The sequence below is a fragment of the Dysidea avara genome, chromosome 10 (genome assembly GCF_963678975.1).
Source record: "Dysidea avara chromosome 10, odDysAvar1.4, whole genome shotgun sequence".
NCBI lineage: Eukaryota > Metazoa > Porifera > Demospongiae > Dictyoceratida > Dysideidae > Dysidea > Dysidea avara.
In genome coordinates, this window is record NC_089281.1 from 7324164 (window position 1) to 7343414 (window position 19251).

The 19251-nt window shown below is 38.2% G+C and overlaps 3 protein-coding genes and 1 long non-coding RNA gene across 5 annotated transcripts; 1 reads left to right on the top strand and 3 right to left on the bottom strand.

The window, feature by feature from the left end:
- Positions 1-457: 457 nt before the first annotated feature.
- Positions 458-3681, bottom strand: LOC136269294 (DNA repair protein XRCC3-like). Its single transcript, XM_066064832.1, has 8 exons — positions 3512-3681; positions 3253-3438; positions 3033-3200; positions 2075-2214; positions 1817-2029; positions 1726-1769; positions 819-921; positions 458-770 (listed from the first exon to the last, which is right to left on the bottom strand). Exons 1-8 carry the CDS (start codon positions 3573-3575, stop codon positions 636-638), a joined length of 1053 nt encoding a protein of 350 aa, XP_065920904.1. The 5' UTR covers positions 3576-3681; the 3' UTR covers positions 458-635.
- On the top strand, positions 3664-5625 carry LOC136269296 (uncharacterized). The gene is made up of 2 exons (XR_010707271.1): positions 3664-4485; positions 5379-5625. It is a non-coding gene; the product is annotated as an uncharacterized lncRNA (long non-coding RNA).
- A 5841-nt stretch (positions 5626-11466) lies between these two features.
- Positions 11467-12466, bottom strand: LOC136268856 (E3 ubiquitin-protein ligase TRIM71-like). The gene has a single exon (XM_066064322.1). The coding sequence runs from the start codon at positions 12346-12348 to the stop codon at positions 11467-11469; it is 882 nt and encodes a 293-aa protein (XP_065920394.1). The 5' UTR covers positions 12349-12466.
- On the bottom strand, positions 12344-19187 carry LOC136236158 (E3 ubiquitin-protein ligase TRIM56-like). 2 transcript variants are annotated; one of them, XM_066026264.1, is made up of 2 exons: positions 19083-19187; positions 12344-13644 (listed from the first exon to the last, which is right to left on the bottom strand). In XM_066026264.1, the coding sequence occupies exon 2, from the start codon at positions 13623-13625 to the stop codon at positions 12468-12470; it is 1158 nt and encodes a 385-aa protein (XP_065882336.1). In that variant the 5' UTR covers positions 13626-13644; positions 19083-19187; the 3' UTR covers positions 12344-12467. The 2 variants fall into 2 exon arrangements, with proteins under 2 accessions (XP_065882336.1, XP_065882337.1); XM_066026265.1 differs by lacking the exon at positions 19083-19187 and adding an exon at positions 13972-14036.
- Positions 19188-19251: the final 64 nt, after the last annotated feature.

Here is a 19251-nt window from a genome sequence, read left to right on the forward strand (position 1 = left end):
AACATATTCATATTGTAACCATACTAGATGTATACTACAATAAATGAAGCCATCAAGTACACCTTAGGGATCTAGCCACTAGTACAGTGGTCTCACTAAACCAAATTGAGCAAAATATACATGATAAGTTAACAATATGAGTAGATTTAAAAGTATAAACATCAGTTTCTACTACGAACCTTTTGCTACTGTCATGGGTGTAATTAGGGGCAGCCTGAAGGATGTATTTTGTAAAACACTACTACAGATCATGTTTTTGGGTTTTCCATAATATTGCTTGGCAGCCAAGTTGAGCTAACACGGTTGTAACACTTGATATTTGGAGTACAAATCTAGCAGTCTCGGTTGTATGTTAATTTGTGTGTATGGGGACCAGATGCTTGAATATTTGAGAATAGGGTGTATATAGTTATGTTTATAGCTTACGTCTTGTGCACACTGTCCAAAATTTCTCCAAAAAATGCCAAGGCGGGGTTTGCTTGGCCAATAACTTATGAAATGTACATAGCTTTACTGAATACAGAACATATCACCATAAAGTATCAACACATACACTACATCATCACAAGTGTTTTGTAGTTTACACAATTAACAGAGTACACACATGCACAGTACTATAGTTAGTACGTCATGTATTAATGGGTTCCGGATGAGGCTGGGGTGTGGTCCTCAATACCATACACACCCTCAATACTAATGTTATAGTTGATCTTAACATTCTGAAGATGAGGAGCAGATAACACCAACAGACATCTTGGAGATGACCGCGTCTAAATGATAGTACTCCACTATGTGCAGTATTAAAGTACTACTGTCACCTGTAGATCAGTACAGTCATCAACAGATTCATCACGGTACAACATAATCCTCATGTTGGCAATATCAGCCCATGATAGTCCCAGTGATGGACGAACTGTTGATCTGTAAAAACAAGCTGAACACTGACGTGTGTCTGTCTGTCTGTGTGTAGTGCATGCAGTAGTAGCAGAGGAGGTTGGACGCACTACTTATATATCTTAACTGCATTCTTTTGTTAGGTATTTCATGTGACTCTCAACATTCGCAATACTAAACTGAAAAACGATGGGGTTTACTGGGGTTCGTTAGATATTCAGATCGTCCTTTACGTAAGCTTCAAGGCAATGTACTTTGTTTTCTAAAAGCACTCTAGATTTGGGGTGAAATTAATAAATTGCGATTTGATACATACAACTTCATCAGACTTGTCACGTACATTTTCTATAATGAAACAACGATCCTTCACTGTGTTACACTGAGATCACTGTATTACCCTCCTCAATAAAACAGATTTTGCATAATTTATTTTATTGGCGCTTTAAACTCTGGCTTTTTACCAGCTTAATCAGCAGGGTTGACTGGGGTTTATCACGCTGTTAGATTTAAAAACACATAAGCTTCTGAATGCACTATAGTTTTAATAAAATTGTCTTGAAATGAAGATTTTCCAATGAAAATGTACAGCTCACGTAAACGCGTCCAACCTCTTCTGCAATAGTAGTATGTGTAGGCAGTACATGTGTTTTTATTATTATTGATGCTTTACAGTGACCAGCACTGAAGGTCTGACAGCAACTTGTGCTGCGTGTAGTGTTTGTGTGTAGCACGGCATGTGCACACATGTGCACGTACATTTGTGTGCTGAAATATTGGCTATAGTCTAGTTGATGCACACTGTAGTAAATTCTGCTATATTTGTTGACTTACAGAAATGGTGGATCAGCATCTTCATGATGAATAATTGATGACACCTAACTATTGGTTCCCAAAACTCATCACAGCATACATCACTACTAACCTGATTAACACATACAACAGCTGCACTATACTTCCAGCTAAGATTGACCAGTTTGGCTCCAATAGTTCTCAGTAGTTTGGCTCTCGATGACTGTTGAGATGGGACATAGTCGGCTCGAAACAAAGCAGCAATTGAATCAATAACAACCAGCTTTATATTATGTTGATCCATCAGTGATGGTAACTTGTACTCCAGTAACACACTAAGAGCAGACTGTAGTGTGTATGATAATAGTGTTAACTGCTACTGGTACATTACCACACTGCCAGCATGTTCAATGAATACATTATCAGTGAAGTGCTTGCTGGATGAGTGGTTTGTCTGGCTGGTGAAGAATTCAGCTAGTTGACATAACCTCTTACTGGGGAACACATCTTCTGTACTAATGTACACTGCACCTAAATAGTGCACACTCTAGCTAATATTGATGCATTATTTTATTGGGTAGAGCAGTCATACTGGAATGGGACCACTCATTTAGCTAACTGTTTAGCTATGAAACTTCAAGGGACCACCTTTACGAACAGTTACATTGAGTTAGTGTTGGGCCATAAAACAGTACTCAAAAGTGGGGGGTGGAGGGAGGAAGGAAAGTCCTGTGGGGTGGCTGTATGTTACAAAGTGTTTTAAAATTAATAACCATACCTTGAAGCATGCCAATACTAAATACTAGAGGGGTCTGGGGGGCATGCTCCCCAAAGGAAATTTTTGAGATTCGAATGCTTTGAGATTAGTATTTTCAGTGGTACATGTGTACTTGAATATGATACTCCTATAATATTATATACATTAAGATACTGTACAATTAGATACATCAGTAAATGATTGCATTTCAGACAAAACTGATTACATATAGATATATGTTAATGGAGAAAGGTTGAAAAGCAGAATACAACAGTTGCTTTATTTTATCAACTGGGTATTGGGAAAAAAAAGTGAGGGGCCCTGTACTTTTACAAGTGGGATGGAAAAACTGCTCCCCCCCCACCCTTATTTCTCCACTCCTGTAAACTATACTTTGTGCTTGGGGTATACGGCATGGCCACTATAAAGTGGTGGCCACTAAGTGAAGATTAACTGTACATAGATATCTCAGAAAAAAATTCACGACAAAACTTGTGTAATTTGTGTTGTTATTATTACATGCTGTACTCTAATACAACAGTCACATCCTTACTAGAAACTACTCTAGTATGACAGTCGCTATAATTATTACCTCCATTGAGGCCACCTTGTTCTCTTGTCAGCTGAGCCACCAGACACAACTGCATACACAGTTGTGTCTTGCCTGCACCACTGACCCCTGACAACTCCGTAACACCGGGGACTAATACACCTCCACTGAGGTGTGAGTCAAGCACAGGACACCCCCAAGACAGACGACCTGAAATGACAACTCCAATACTTGTGTTGCTGACAATTCACTACCCACTCACCCCAGTTGTGTAATCCAGCTTGTCTCCTGTAGAGAGCTAGTGCAGTGTTAACAAGGGGTGTGGCTGGTAGTGCTGCGTTAGATGCAGCCAATACCAACAGGTTGACATCTTGGGAGGAAATACCCAACATCCTGGAGAGGTCACTATTGGAGTATATGAGAATTGAACTGAGTTTGTGCATTCCACCTGTAGTATAAAGATGAGACAAGCCAGAAAATGGGCTAGTACGGTAGTACAAAATTTCGGGATACACACTCACATTTCTGAAGTGCCTTCATAATTCTCGGATGGAGGTTAAGTGTATCTTTCACTAGTTTGTCCATTTATGTCTATTCTCGTTCACATTGTACCGCGAAACAGACGATATACCGGTGCTCTTAAATAATACGCACTATTTAATATTCTATTAGTTTCGTTGCGAGCAAATGGCACAGATGATCGATGGTACCCTGGAAAAGGTGTAAGGCTGAGGTGTTTATTATGTTTAGCATGCTGTCATAAGTAGTACACCTGTAGTAACTTTAGTAAGGCTTGATTCTGGTTGACGATTGATTGATTATTTAGTCTATCAACCAATCAATCAAGCCAGCCTCAAAAATAAACCATTCTAATGTTATAAAAGTAGCTAAGTCTTCGGATGCAGTTCATATCACGAACTGTAACTGAAAGGGCTTCCCACTGACTGTTCTATTAGAGTATTTGACTGCTTTGTTAGAGCAAAATTACTTGATGAAGCTGCTGGATTATCTATTACTGCATCTAGAAGACTTTTTCTAGCAAGGAACTGTGCTGAGTGGTCGGTACAAACATAGGACTATTTGTTTATTCGTTGTTATTTTTTGTTTGTTGTTTTTTGTGTGTTTTATTGTAATTTCACTCCTTGCCACGCCCACCTTATGGTCTTCCATGTTGTGGTCACGTGTGCCCGAGGACACACCACACCTTCAGTTACTGTATAATATATGTATGCATTATTTTCATCATCATTGATGTATATGGTTCTCTCTCTTGATCATTCAAATTATAATACAAAGCTGTACCTGTCATATGAAAAACCATTGCTTGACTTAGGATTTTGGAAACCTGAAGTCTTAATTTCTTAATGCTCAAAGCATGTTTTGCTGTTTGTATGAAACTAATGTTATTGTTCCCTAGTTTCAGGAAATCACACTGTGTACACCTTGGAAACCCTGCAATCCAGCTGGCATCAACTGACTACATCTATCAATATCAGTGTGTGTGTGTGTGTGTGTGTGTGTGTGTGTGTGTGTGTGTGTGTGTGTGTGTGTGTGTGTGTGTGTGTGTGTGTGTGTGTGTGTGTGTTGGGCACCCGGCCCACACCTTCACATAAGAAACATGGCATAACTTCCTTAGAGGTACACAACCAAGGTGCCATTTTAGCATATTTTGTCTGTTGGGCTTTAATCCACTTGAACGTTCCATAAATAATTTATAAAGTATCACCTATATGAGTAATAAAGCACTCGGCACTTGGCCTCAGTGCTAATATAACTCAGCTTGGCTTCATGTTTTATTAACATCTAGGCTGCACACCTCATGTTTTATTATCCATTACCGCCCAGGAGGATTTGCCTACACTAGCACACAGCAGATAGCCTATTAGCTGGGTAGATATGACTATGCATATATGATAGCCAAAAGCTTTGGTTTGTTGTGTTTCTGTCTGTAAGTATGTGTGTTTGTACAGTGGTTTGTTGTGTTTCTGTCTGTAAGTATGTGTGTTTGTACAGTGGTTTGTTGTGTTTCTGTCTGTAAGTATGTGCGTTTGTACAGTATTAATGCCAGAATACATGTATGGTTTGATCATACTCACCCCTGGGTATACAATCCTTGCCTGGGTCTGTTTAAATGCCAGGGTGTGAGTTATAATAAATGCCATGTTATAATCATGCTTCACCTTGTAGATTCCAACTGTAAGTCAATCATGTAAGCACTTTCACTACCATTATGTATAGTGCACTTATCACTCTCCCACAGTGATCCTATTTCTGGGATAACCAATCCTTTGTAGGGTTTATTTACATAACCTGGTAAAACTGAGCTGATACTTGATGATGTTGTAAACACTGAAGCATTGTTTTTGATGTAACTGGTTGTTTTTTCAGAAGTGTTGCATGATTCAATACACATGTGTGGTATTGGAATTGTGATAGAACTCAAAGAAACCAGATATGAAGATGATCACTCAGCATAAGGAGATGATAAACTAGCATCACACATTGTAATAAAACTTATTTTTGTGTAAACACTTGAATTGCGATCGACGACTATAAAGTTGTTTTTACCATGTTTTGTAGTTTGTTGTTTTTATAGCTTCATTTGTAGTTTGAATTACATTACCTTATTAGTGCATAGTGTTTACTTAGTGGTATAGTATTGTAGTGGTTTAGTCAGTGGCGTATCTAGGGGTGGGGTCTGTGCCCTACCAAAAAGTGGATCAAGATACTTTAATAGAGCAATCAATTACTCTAATAAAGCAGTCACAGTATTCAGAGAAACAATTAATGTAGCAAACTATATAGCTGATTTTTATATACTTATCAATAAATTTGGTGGAACCATTGTCAGCTGGTAGTTATACCTTTTTTTTGTTGTTTTTTAGTTTGTTCTTCAGTGCCTTACCAAGCCAGAGGGTCTAGATATGCCACTGGGTTTAGTGTACAGTGAAGCTAGTTATATAGTGTGATTTGGCACACATGGATCCACTGGTAAAGTTCCTACCATCTAAAATTATATTAAAGCCATTGCATCACCTGAACAATTCACCCCGTTTGTGAAAGGAGTCCAGTGATATAGACCAGATTTCCGATATCATCTTTAATTTCAATGTTATTGCAAATTACAAAAAGTTTACTTTCTCTCAGCCAATAATGACAGTGAAACTCGGTACACAGATATATTAAACATGTACAAAAAATCCGTATAGAACAGGATTTCAAATTTAGTCAGGTTTTAAAACATACTTGAGCCAGCCTTAACCACACAAAATTTTTGAGGAATGCATGTTCATGGGTTGAGGCTTTTCTTTTTGATATTTTAAAAATAATATTTTGTATATTTTATTCCCGAGGTTACCAGCACCCCTTGCCACCAACCCTAGCACTAAAGATGTTAAAAAGTGCTAGACAAAAAACTAAAATCAAATTTTAATCTATGAACTGGAGCCACCTGACCCTCAACTAGTGCAAGGTCAAGTTCTGATGTCTGGCACTATAGCAGTATAAAAAATAGTTATTGGGCATGGTTTTATGTAATGCCATACCAAATTAATCATAACCCTGTGCATCTCTGTATATCTACATCTAACCTAGTGTAACCATGTGTATCCACTGGTAGCCCTGTATATCCACTGGTAGCCCTGTGTATGCATACCATGATTACCATCACCATGAGCTGAAATAAACTACCTGAGCAGTTGGCAGACATATAGCTATATATGCTTCTTTTTTTACTTATTGTACTGTAGTGCTCAAATTTCTATTATGCCAATATTTAATTCCAATGTTCTGTGATTTCTAAACTATTGGGCTTGTGAGCAACATCCAGTAGCCAAAATTTTTGTCAATTTGGCTGCTTTGTGAAGCATCACATTTTAAGTGCTACACCTAAATAAATCAGTCATGACAAATAGCTACATGTCAACTGACGGTTCTATTTGAGTTTATAGAACTTTTCTGTGACGTATGATATATATGACATTTTTTCTGCCTATTATGCTAGCATTATGTATAATGCTGTATGGCACATATTGTACATAACTATTAGTACAGTGGTTCTGATTAAACAAAGCTTATAATTCCACACAATATGATAAAGTGAATCTATAGTTTAACCAGTGTATGTCTAGCAAAGTATAGTGTCAGTCTGAGGCATTAATTTACATGATTTCAAATTATTAAAGGTGCTGAAAGAAACCACTTGGTTTGTATTTCAATTAAGTCAATAGGTGATTACATTCCAAAGTTGTGACCATTTATATCAGCCATGAAATTCTTCCTGCCCATTGGTAATTTCAGTACACCCCAGGGGTGGATAAATTCAAAGAATTTTAAAAACAATCACAAGTTTGGAGTGGAATGAGCTATTCACTTCAAGAATTGTTTCTTTGATCAATGCCTTTAATTTGAAATTGTGTTTTACCAGTGTAAAATAATGCTGCGGGGAGATAAAGACAAAACTGATGAATTTTCAATGCAACAATGGCTTTAAAGGTCACCAAATATCTGTGATGGCATTATCATAAAATAAATGTTATGAGGAGAGCAATTTGTGTGGAAAGTTCATAATTGTATCACAAAGTGCCAATTTTTTGTCTTGTGCTGTTCTATCTCAGGCTACTATTGGAGATGGTATTTCACACTATTGCACTGAATTTTTGCAAATGTTCTTAAGCATTTCATTTACTATTATATATGAAAGTATGACCATTCTACAAGAGTATCTTGATCTATTTTTATTGTCTACTATAAGAGTGTGGGAGAGACCATAACATATACATCAAGTCCAAACTTGTTACTACTGGCAATTAATCACCTTTCTTACAACTTATATAGTAACTGCATAATACTAAAACTATACAAGTGCCATTCCTCTTATTTGTTGAGAAATAATTTCTTTCAATGTGTAGTAAATACATGGAACAATCTACCACAACATCTTATCGAAACATGCTCTTTAAACAACTTTAATCAAGGCAAAGCTGGATATGTACTGGACTGATAATATACCCTCCCCATTATATACTCTTGATAATATATATATATAATGATTTGGTACACAGGCTGTTTTAGTCCGCTTTAATAACTGAAAAACATACAAGACATGACAAATACAAAGCAATGCAATTAAATAATACACAAATTAACTATTATTAGTCAAATAGCGAGTCTTCATTAAAGTAACAAATTATCCATGCTTGTGGGGAACTTCAAATGGTAACTTATTCCACCAGCAAGTGGCACTATGTCGAAAATATTGCTGTGTTCTAGCCAGATGGTAGTAAGTGCTATTAGCAAAATAGCCCTTACACTGAGTGTTATAGGTGTGAGAGTGACCAAATGTTGGAGGTTGCAGTTACAGGCACTGGTGACTAAAGCAGTGACGATGAAATGCAGCCAAGTTACGGATCTCAATTTAGGGCTGCACTGATTCCACTTTTTACCGATACTTCAAATACCAAGTGCTCTGCTGGGAAATATCTGCAAGTACAAGTACCGATACCAAGTATCTTAAAGTAGCTACTTCATAGTGCACACATTTATTACATAGTGCATTTCATGGTATTCTTGTACACGTTTTCAGTATGGTTCATGTTTATAATGAAGTATATAGCCAATCAAGATTCACAAAGAAGGAAGTCACTGAAATGCAAACCAGTGCATATTTCAGTATTCTTCTGGAGAAGTGTAGATAATATCATAATGGTGCTTACAAAAACACAATATTCTAACACTGAAACAGTCACTCATACCTGATTGCTCTATTAGAGTTATTGATTGTTCTATTAGAGTATATCAATCTTTTCTCAGTAAAGCGTTTTCACACGTAGGTTTCATTCAGCATAGATCAGTAATTTTACTGGTAGTTAGCTATTAGTGTTATACTTGATGCTTTTAGGCATCCACTGTGCTAGTAAAATAAGTAAACACAAACAAATGTTATTTTATTCTCGCACATGATTAAGGTCGGTATCTGCAACAGTATAATGGCCGGTTCCGATACTTCATGAAAACAGCAGTATCGGACCGATACCGATACCGAAGCCCTACTCAATTTCTTCTGATACGTTAGGCCAACCTAGCTGTTCACGTGGTCAGTACAGACACATGATCAAACTTCTTAAGGGAAAAGACTACCCTCACTGCCCTATTCTGTACATGATACACTGTAAGCAGCCAACTTGGTGATTGAGAAGAGGGGGTCTCCACACTGGTAGAGCATACATGATGCGCGATGAAATGAGGGACTCCATTAGCAACTTAAGAAGGGAGACAGGTAGATGTTTGTGACTGCATCCAACGGCATCCAATGAGATATAAATAGTAAGAGCACTTGCGACACACTTCAGACACCTGAGCATTCCACAATCAAAAATTATTCCTAAATAGCATTGCTGAGTGACAGCTGTAAGAGGTTGGTCATCAATCATGACAGGAGGATATTCTAACTTTCTTTTGCTGTGCTTGGGAGAGAACCAGCCACATCCACATCTTACTCTGAGAAATCCACTTAGAAAAGTCCTCACTATCAGCCACTAACAAAGTGTTGTCAGGAGTAACAGTAACATCCCATGGGTACCGGACCATTAGCAGTAGGTACCATCTGTTTGATATACTGAAATACGATGATTACCGCAGTTAGCAATGTACACCTTGTTGTGATGGACTGTGATGCTGACTGTTCAGTTTGCTCACTTTGCTGTCACTTGATCCCTTCATTCCAATGCATGATAATGATGATGATGATGACTTCTTGTATGTGGCAAAAAATAGTTACAACAAGGTGCAGAAATTCAACCTTACTGTCCACTATATTTTCCAGTTAGTCATGGTGATAGCCAGGCCCACAGGCAGGGGATTTGGGAGTTCTGAAGAGCCGCTTCTTAATTGTAAAATGGTCCACAATTTGTGAAGCATGCTGAGGCTATGGGAGGTCTGGGGGCATACCCCTCAGTTGAATTTGGTGACATTTATGTTACTAAAAGTAACAACACAAATTTTTAGTTTCAACTTAATATTTTGGACTTGTACTGACATTGTGGGCCTTTTACCGAAGATAAAGTCTGGCTATGGCCCTGGTAGTGCTGGACAGTTTAATCAACCATGTTCATGGATACCAGTTCATCTTGTTCATTAACACAGAGATTACTCCAATGCTGAAAGCCACTCCTCATATCTGCTCATCTTACCATCATCATTGATGACTTTGAGTAGTGATTGAAGGAGTGGGACTCCCCTCATTGTCCTTTCCTCCAATAATCTCTCCCAATTAGCTATGTGTAGTTTTCAATGTTGCCGTCATGCATTCACTTCAGAATTTCAAGGGGAGAAATAGACAGGTATGACAAGCTGTTCATGTTTACTTGTCAGTTATCTTCATGGTGTCAACTAAGATGTAATTAACACACATACAAACTTTTTCACACTCAAAATGGGTATTGCTATGCAAAGTATACCTCCCTATTTAATACATGTAGTTATAGTAAGACTATGAGAAGTTGCAGCAAACACTATCTGTCTATAACACTGATATCAGTATATCTGAGGCCAGCTGAGGGTCAGGCAATGTTTTAATAATTCTGGCTTTCTCATGATCATTCATATGGACATGTAGTGCTGCCATGCAAACAAGTGTGATGTTTTCAAGTCTTTGTATAGGGAAAAATTAGAAAAAGTAGGGAACAAGGGGGTTCACCTATACACCTGCAGATATACTAGCAGACATGATTCGGTCTATACCATGATTCAACCATACTGTACACATCTTTGGAATAACTATAACACATCTTCAGGCTTGAGCCAAGCAGCTATACTTTTGAGTAGTGCTCAATGCAAAAATTGAGCTTATTATGTTGAAGTTATTCTTTCAAAATCATTATGCTTAAGACCTGACTATTTTATACAGTACATTAGCTTTTCTGACTGCTGTATTAAGTAAATGACTGCTCTGTTAGAGATAAGAACAGTAAAAGTAATTTCTTAGTGTGGTCATGTTTTGTTGTATTTTGACACAAGTATAATATTGCACATTTTATCTACCTATTATACTGGCATAATGTTTGATGCTTTTTACTAGACTGTTATCCTCAAAATTATGTCAGCATAACTGACGCAAGCCTAAACTAACATCTTCAACTTTTTTATTCTTGCCTCTGAACTGTATTATCGATGCTGATTAACTGTGACACTGAGGTATTGAAAGAAATTAATCAGCTACAAGTATAATATGGTTCATGATGCTTGTTAAAACTGTTGTGTGTGATTGTGTGTATATTTTCAAATTTGATGTATAGATGGACAGCATGTTAATTATTAGCAACACTAGTACTGCTCCAACGGTTGAGATATTTACTGGCCATAATAATTAAGTACGTAAATCTAACAGTTGTAAGAAAGGTTAGGTAATCATTTACACCATAGAAAAAAAATTACATTGTGCATCAATAAAATCATATTTTTAATATAATATATGAAGTTAATATATTGCAATTCTCTTATTGCCTCTATCACTGATGTAGACACTTCCATTAGGAGAAATAGCTATGCCACAAGGATTCTCAAACTGATTGCTACCAGTTCCATAGGAGCCAAAGGAGTGAATGTAGTCACAATTTTTATTAAAGATTGACACTCGGTGGTTATTAAATTCTGTTACAAGGATAAACCCATTAGGATCAACAGCGATAGATGATGGAAAGTTCATTTGACCCTTATCACTGCCAAAGGTGCCAAACTTGTGGATGAAGGTACCATCAAGTTGAAATAACTGGATACAGTGACCCTCACTATCAGCCACTAATACAGTATTGTCAGGAGTAGCAGCAACATCCCATGGGTACTGGAACTGACCAGATCCATTACCATATGACCCAAATGAGAAGCAGTAGGTACCATCTGTTTGATATACTGAAATACGATGATTACGACGATCAGCAATATACACCTTGTTGTGATGAGCTGTGATACCAACTGGACCGTTCAGTTCCTTGTCATTTGATCCCAATCTTCCAAACTGGAGAATATAGTGGCCAGTAAGGTCAAATTTCTGCACCCTGGAATTGTCACCATCTGTTATATACAAAATTTTATCATCATCAAATGATACTCCACGTGGTCCATTAAACTGCCCAGTACCACGATTGCCAATCTTCCCCACCATTTGGTCTTGTTCATTAAATATGTAAACACAGTGATTGGTAGTGTCAGTTGCTACCCAGTGATGGTTACTGCTGAAAGCCACTCCCCTAGGACAACCATTAACATTGATGAACCTGTTAGATCTGTTCAGATTTGAGTAGTTTCTTGAGGCAACGAAGGAGAAGGGACTCCCCTTAATGTTTTGTCCTCCAATGGTCATTGATAGTTGATGATGTCTTACCAGTTCAGTGTTGAAGGATCCTGTGTATCTTCCATTATTGTTGTTCTTCAATATCACTGATTGGATGTTTCCCCTCCCACTATCCAACTGTACCTTGACTATATCTCTTCCAATGGTGAGGGGAGTTCCCTTGATATCTCTTGTGTCTGACCTGTAAACATTTTTGCTGGAATATCAACAGTTTCACAATGGGGCAGGTGTGCATTAAAGATGAAGCCAAACTGTGGAAATGGGCCAGAATTAGATGGAGTAAAACAAAATGCATATGATTCTACAGGATCAGTTTGAAGTTTATTGTAAGTGTCAGTCACTTCATGGACACGATGTACTAACTGTTTCTCTCCAGACAACATCTCATCATCACAGCTCTCCTCCACTTTACTAGCCAACTCATTCACACTTATCACATGAGCCTTGATACTCTCCACCTCTTCTAGTTGTGATGTCAACATCTTTACTTTCCCACTAACTTTGTTGTGGAGCTCTTGTTTCAGTTGTTGACGTTGCTGCTGTACCTTCTGTATCACACTGTCAAAGAACTGATCAATGTCTTTGTCAACAGTTTTATGTTGTTGTAACACTCTCTCCTTTGTGTCAGTAATGTTGTCATGAGCCTGTGACAATTTTGTGATCATGTCATTCAGTGGGGCAGCGGTTTTCTTCAGTTGTTCTCTGTGTTTGGCAGCCATTTTCTTGATAGCACCATGAGAGTGTTTAGCATGTTCATTCATGGTACAGTAGACACACACCAACCTCTCACAAGTGTCACAGTAAAACTTCAACTCAAGGTCATGATCTGGACAATTGGGAAGTGTCTTCTGAGGCTGGGCAGCTTTAGGTTGACTAGGCTCCTCTAGGTAGACAATAACATGTTGGTGTGTACCTCTGCCACGTTTGTGGGTTTGTTGGCACAACTGACACATGAACAAGGAACAGGTAAAGCAGAATGAGGTGACAGGATCATTCTCTACACAAACTTCACAATTCACTTTGCCTCTGTCTTGACGTCTTAGGAAGAAGTCATCGATGAGATGATTGATGGTAAGATTGGTAGGGAAATCTTTGACTCCACCTTGGGGAAGTACTACAACTTTCCTACATTCAGGACATGTGATCTTTCTCTCTTTTTCTATGTTTAGAAGGCATTCTTGGCAGTAAGTGTGTTGACATGGGAGGACTTTAGGGATCTTGTATGTTTGTAGACATACAGGACAAGTAACATGGTCAGTAATTCTTCTCAACTCTCTTGCAGCCATTTAGATTTATGTCTGAAACCTAGAAAGTTGCATGTATGTTTTATAAGCAATATTTTTGTTACACCAAAATATCAAACAGTACAGTACCACTGTTTAAGTAGGGATTGCCCCTAAAGTGATGGCACCACCACCTTTAAAAATCAACATCTTATGTGACCTTTTGCGGAATAATAATAATCCATCTAACATCAAATACAGCATTAAAAACAAGAAAATAATTACATGCAGCCAGATATAAATTTTTCCAAAACTCAAATCTTGGACTGCCAGCCTACCACAGTTGCAAGGTTGGAGGCCAAACGAAGCAGTACACGGTCACCATTTTACACCACAATAACAAACTCACCAGTGGCATGTGCCTTTAGGGATTCCAATGAGTGTGTGTCCCTCTGCACCTTGTCTTCCTTTCATCTTCAGTCAAGCAGGTCGTCATCTTCAATGAAACCATATTGAGGTGTTAATTATCAACACTATCCTTGAGCAGCACTTTTAGACAGCAAAAAAATATTTAAAGGCTTACGGTACTGTATAGATTATTTAAGGCTACTGTAGGAGGTGCTGGACACCCGGTAGATACGTGTACCTAGAGCTTCATGATGGATTCAAAACCACGCACATTAACAACATAGGTTGACTAATAACAATCTAGTGTGTGGTATCCACCTCTTAACAATCTGTTTACTAATGACCACACATCCTTATTGGTCAATAGTCTCATGCCCAGTGGACCCTACTGTACAGTAGATTATGTGTGTGTAAGCTCTACTCACTTGAAAATATAAGAAACTCAGTCTGCCAGCAGAAATTTTTGCAAGTTAAGCTTTGATCCTTGCAAAAATTTGTACCCTTTGTCTAACACCTGCCTAAACCTTCCATATTCTTAAGTTTTCGTAGCCTTGCCACCAGAGATGAGTGTAGAATTACGGAGAAACCACTCCTGTCTTGATTTTACAATTACAGAATATACTTGAGGCTGTTTCAACAGCTTCCCCCAAAAAATTGGATCTCACAGCAATAACCCGCTGTATGGCATTTCCTTGGGGGGTGGCACTTATTGATTAGAGATTATAAGCACTCCCTTGGTCTCATGCCCAGACCTATTTCCTCAGTTGTGCTTGTAATCTCTATATTGATAAGCACCTTATCAATTAGAGATTAGAAACACTTCTCTGGGGGAGCTTATAATTCCTGTTATCAATATGAGCCACCCTGAGGAAATATGCAAGGGTCCATGCCCCTTGGTAGCAAGAGGCTGACTCAAGATACTCTAATGCAGCAGTCACCCTATAATACATGATATTCTAACAGAACAGTCACACATATTAATTAAGTAGGATCCAATCAATAAAACAAGACATGAATGATGGTATTACAACATAGTTCTGTGAGAATAGAGCAATCATGTAGCGACAGTAGCGTGATTCAATACAGCGGGCCATCAGTACACAAAACCTGCTAGTCAACAGAAATAGGGGGTAGAACAAGACCACGTGCACTACGAAGCACTATTTTATTAAATGTAGTCATCATACAACAATTGTATTGTCTGTAATCATTGATGACCACTGTTACTGTTGATGTGAAAGTCGTCACATCATCATCATTGTGAGTCTATTTACCCCATAATGGGAGCGTTTCTTCAATCATGGATCACACCATTGCAAACAACAAATTATATATATATATAGCCCTGTTGAGCCTCTTCCTCTGTACTTTCTGTACAGGACCTATTCAGCTCACATGAAATACTTTCAGTACTTGCACAACATTATTACACATTCACATGGGCTATGTCCTACCTTCCTGCCTGTTAGTATTCACTGAAAGGCTGGAAGTTCACATTAATCGGAATAGTGCCAATTAAGAAATAGTTGGCTTAATGTAACAAGGATTGTAGTTAGGTTAAATAGATAATATGTAATGCTAGGCGTTTATAGTAATGACTTTTGGATTATTAGAGAGCTGCATTGTACATATGTGTATTGTTACCTTTGCTGCTACCTATGCTACATTAATAAGGTAGTGACTGCTATATGAGAGTCAAGTTATGTATACGGAGATTAATAGGCGAATTCTTTGCTGGTCATTACATTAAAAAGGCCAACTTGTTGTCACACTTACAGGATAAACTGATTATGGGGAAAATCGGTTAGCCGTCATACAGTAGCTGTGTACATATTATACACTTCAGACAGGTGGGCTCTTAATGCAGACACATACAATTTGTATGGAAAAATATGGTAATGGCCATTTTACAAAGGTGGCAGCTTAATCTAGGTGGCAGGTTCCACTGTAAAAGTCTAATCAAACTTGCTGCAAAACATATGTCCAATAAAAAACACTATAGCAGCCATCAGGTAACTACAAAACTGTAACATTTTGATGAGCATTTAATAATCATTTTAGGTTAAATTTAAGTCTGATGAATACCACAACTACCAGTGCGCAAGCAAACCTTTTACCGGTGACTACTGCTAGCAACTCCCAATACATAATGCAATAATTCCTCTCTGCCTTTGTTAATATACGACTGGCACAGGCAACTACATGTTTGACTCCTAGTATCCTTTTGTGAAAGCACAGCTCCTATATCTGTATATCGGTATCACTGATACATTACCAGAGTCAGGTTGTTAAGTGCATGTATCTATTAAGCACATATTATTTGTTAAGTGCATACATTTCTAGTAATTAACCATGGCTGATAGGCACACATGGCTGAACACGAGGAGAGAATCTATGAGATGAAGCTACACAAGGGAGGAGAAGCTGGAAAGAATTTATATCAGACCTGCAAAAGGTACGACTTGACAAACAAACTGTTCTGAGGTGGATCAAGGATAAGAGGAAGATTCATAAGAGCCAGAAAGGCTGCAAGCGTGTGCAGTTCAAAGGGAGATAAGCGTCATAATAATTGACAATTACATGAACAAATAATTACAAGGGGGTCAGGAGTCCAGTCTCAGGGTTACCAAGTTCGAATATCGCACTACCCTGGTGTTGAAGATTCACTGTATAAGGAATATCAGAACTTACGCCAATGAGGATTGAAGGTTAAGGGCTGGTGGTTTAAGACTAGGGCTGTAGGGTGAAGTAGATCCTTCAAGAAAGGTACCCAGATGTTGAGTTTGAATTTTCTAATGGGTGGTTTGATGGTTTCAAATGACGCTTTAACAATTAGTCTTCATTGACTGACCAACAAAGCACAACACACTCCACCTGACAAATGATAGCTTATTCAAGGGTTTCATCTAGAAATTAGGCAGGAGGCAAAGTCAGGGGAGCAGATAGGAGAATTAGGCCAATTCACAAGTAGCAGTGTGGCTAATGTAGACCAGACCCCACTTCCATTCACTTTTACTAATGGGCCAACCTATGAAACCAAAGGTGCAAGAAGTGTTTGGGTACAAGAAGGCAGCTCTGGCTTAGATAAATGTAGCTAACATTATTTGCAGATAGAGTACCACTAGTAAAGCCACTAGCTATTTTTAGAGGCACTGGTAAGTGTATTACACTTAGGGAGAGGCTAAAATTTGATAGACGAGTAGGTGTTCAATTTCAAGAAAAAGCCTGCTGTGATGAGAAAGTTATGACTGTTTGGGTATGTAACTTTTGGAAACCTAATGTTTGTGGTCAAATGTTGCTGACACTTGATCAACACAGAGCACAGAACTCAGTCTATATTATCCAAGCTAAATGACGAGTGTGATACTGCAACTGTTCTCATATATACCTCCTGGATGTACAAGTTTAGCTCAGCCATTAGATGTGGTTTGCAATAGCCCATTCAAGAAAGTAGTTGACAATCTTGCCACTGCTCACATGGAAGGGCATATATCAGTGATTACGTACATGGGAAATTTTACGGCCAGTGATTGTAGAATTCTAACTGAATGGATTGGAAAAGCTATGGGAGGAACTATCTGCAAACCAGGATAATAAATGTGAGGCTTTGGAATATCTGTGTCAGTAGATGAGTCCAAATAAATATCAAGGGTTTCGAAGGGTATGAAGTTGATGACAGTGGTGACAGTGATCCCTTTGCTAGTTCTGAGGATACAGTACTGGTAACAACTCAGAAACAAATACTTGACACCTCGTCTAATTCTGATGGCCATTGTGATGATGATGTATAAGTAATTGTTCTCAAATCAGAGAGTGAGAGTGAGGCATCCAATGATGAAACGTTACTTCAGAAGTCTATTGATTCGTTTAACTCCATCACTAATGAGGAAATATTTCATCCTTTTATCTGGATGGATTACCCAGTAGATGTAAAATCTATAGTTCAAGACCATTTTACTAAGTGTGCTAGTTGCACATTATTATAGTGAGTGTACTGTACATTGTATTCGTTATCATTATTATCCATCTTGTAATATAACCATTTCGTACTATACATACTCAATCAGTTCTTCATACTCAATCAGCTATACCTCTTAACTTATGATGCAGCTTTTTAATCATCTTTTTCTCGGCATTAAAGGTATAAATACAAGGTACTTCTAACCCAATTCTGCACTTTCCGTGGCCAGTAATTTCACACGTAACATTTCTATTATGCTCAATAGCAAGACATGAAAATTCTTGTGGTACATGCCTGATAATGTTTCCCTGAGCACTCCTTTCACAATGCATACAGTGAAGCAGTCTTCTGCACTTGATTATGATATACTTGTTTAACATGAAGTGTTTCACCCAGAAACAGAGTCCAAATATCCTTATACACGTGGTGACCACTAACTACACTATCCCAACGTAGCGATTCCATGTTGATATTATTTATTAGGTGCATGCGCTTAACAACTATATAGTATCATTTTTTACAAGAGATTTCTCCAAAAATTATAAGTGCATGCGCTTAACAACCCAACTTTACGGTAGTTGAGACAAGAGGCTGCCTTTACGTAGAAACTCTCCACATGCAACTGAAGATTATAATTAGTTTCTGGATCAGCTGACCTAGCTGGATGATCCTATACACAATCTGGATCAGGTCTGGTTGTCTAAGACCGAACGACTTGACCTGGATCAAACTTTGACCCCTGCATAACATACAGACACTTGCTGTAGGTTGATCTGCTACCACAGTCAAACTCAAATTTACTGAAAAGTCAAACATTCAAGACACAGAATACTGCTGTACCTTATACTAAGTCCAACTCCTAAGTTTGCACAAATGTTTTTCAGCAGCAAATCACAATAATAAGAATAATAATTAATGCTAGGTCCGTCCCCAGACTTGTGGTCTCAGGGCAAGACTAGGGCGGAGCAACGGGAGAAACTTCTTTATTGGCCATGGCCTCTGAGCCTGTGACACTGTCCAGTCGCTTACACAATCAAATGGTGGCATGCTAGCCTCGGTTAGCTAGTGCATGGAAGAATTTCACCCGAGTTTTTTCGCAAAATAGTGTGCTAACATACTTAGACATAAAATGCATGTGCGGTATTTCTTACCTTGCACACTAAGATATGAAACTTCAAAGTGATTTTTGCCAAATGAGCTTGCGAACCAAGGAAATGAGTAACAAAAACGAGCAAAAATGGACGTCTCATCTAGTTCTTATTGCGCGTGCGTAAGTGAGCCCCGCCCACCACAAAACATAATCGGGTTGGCTATCTTTTT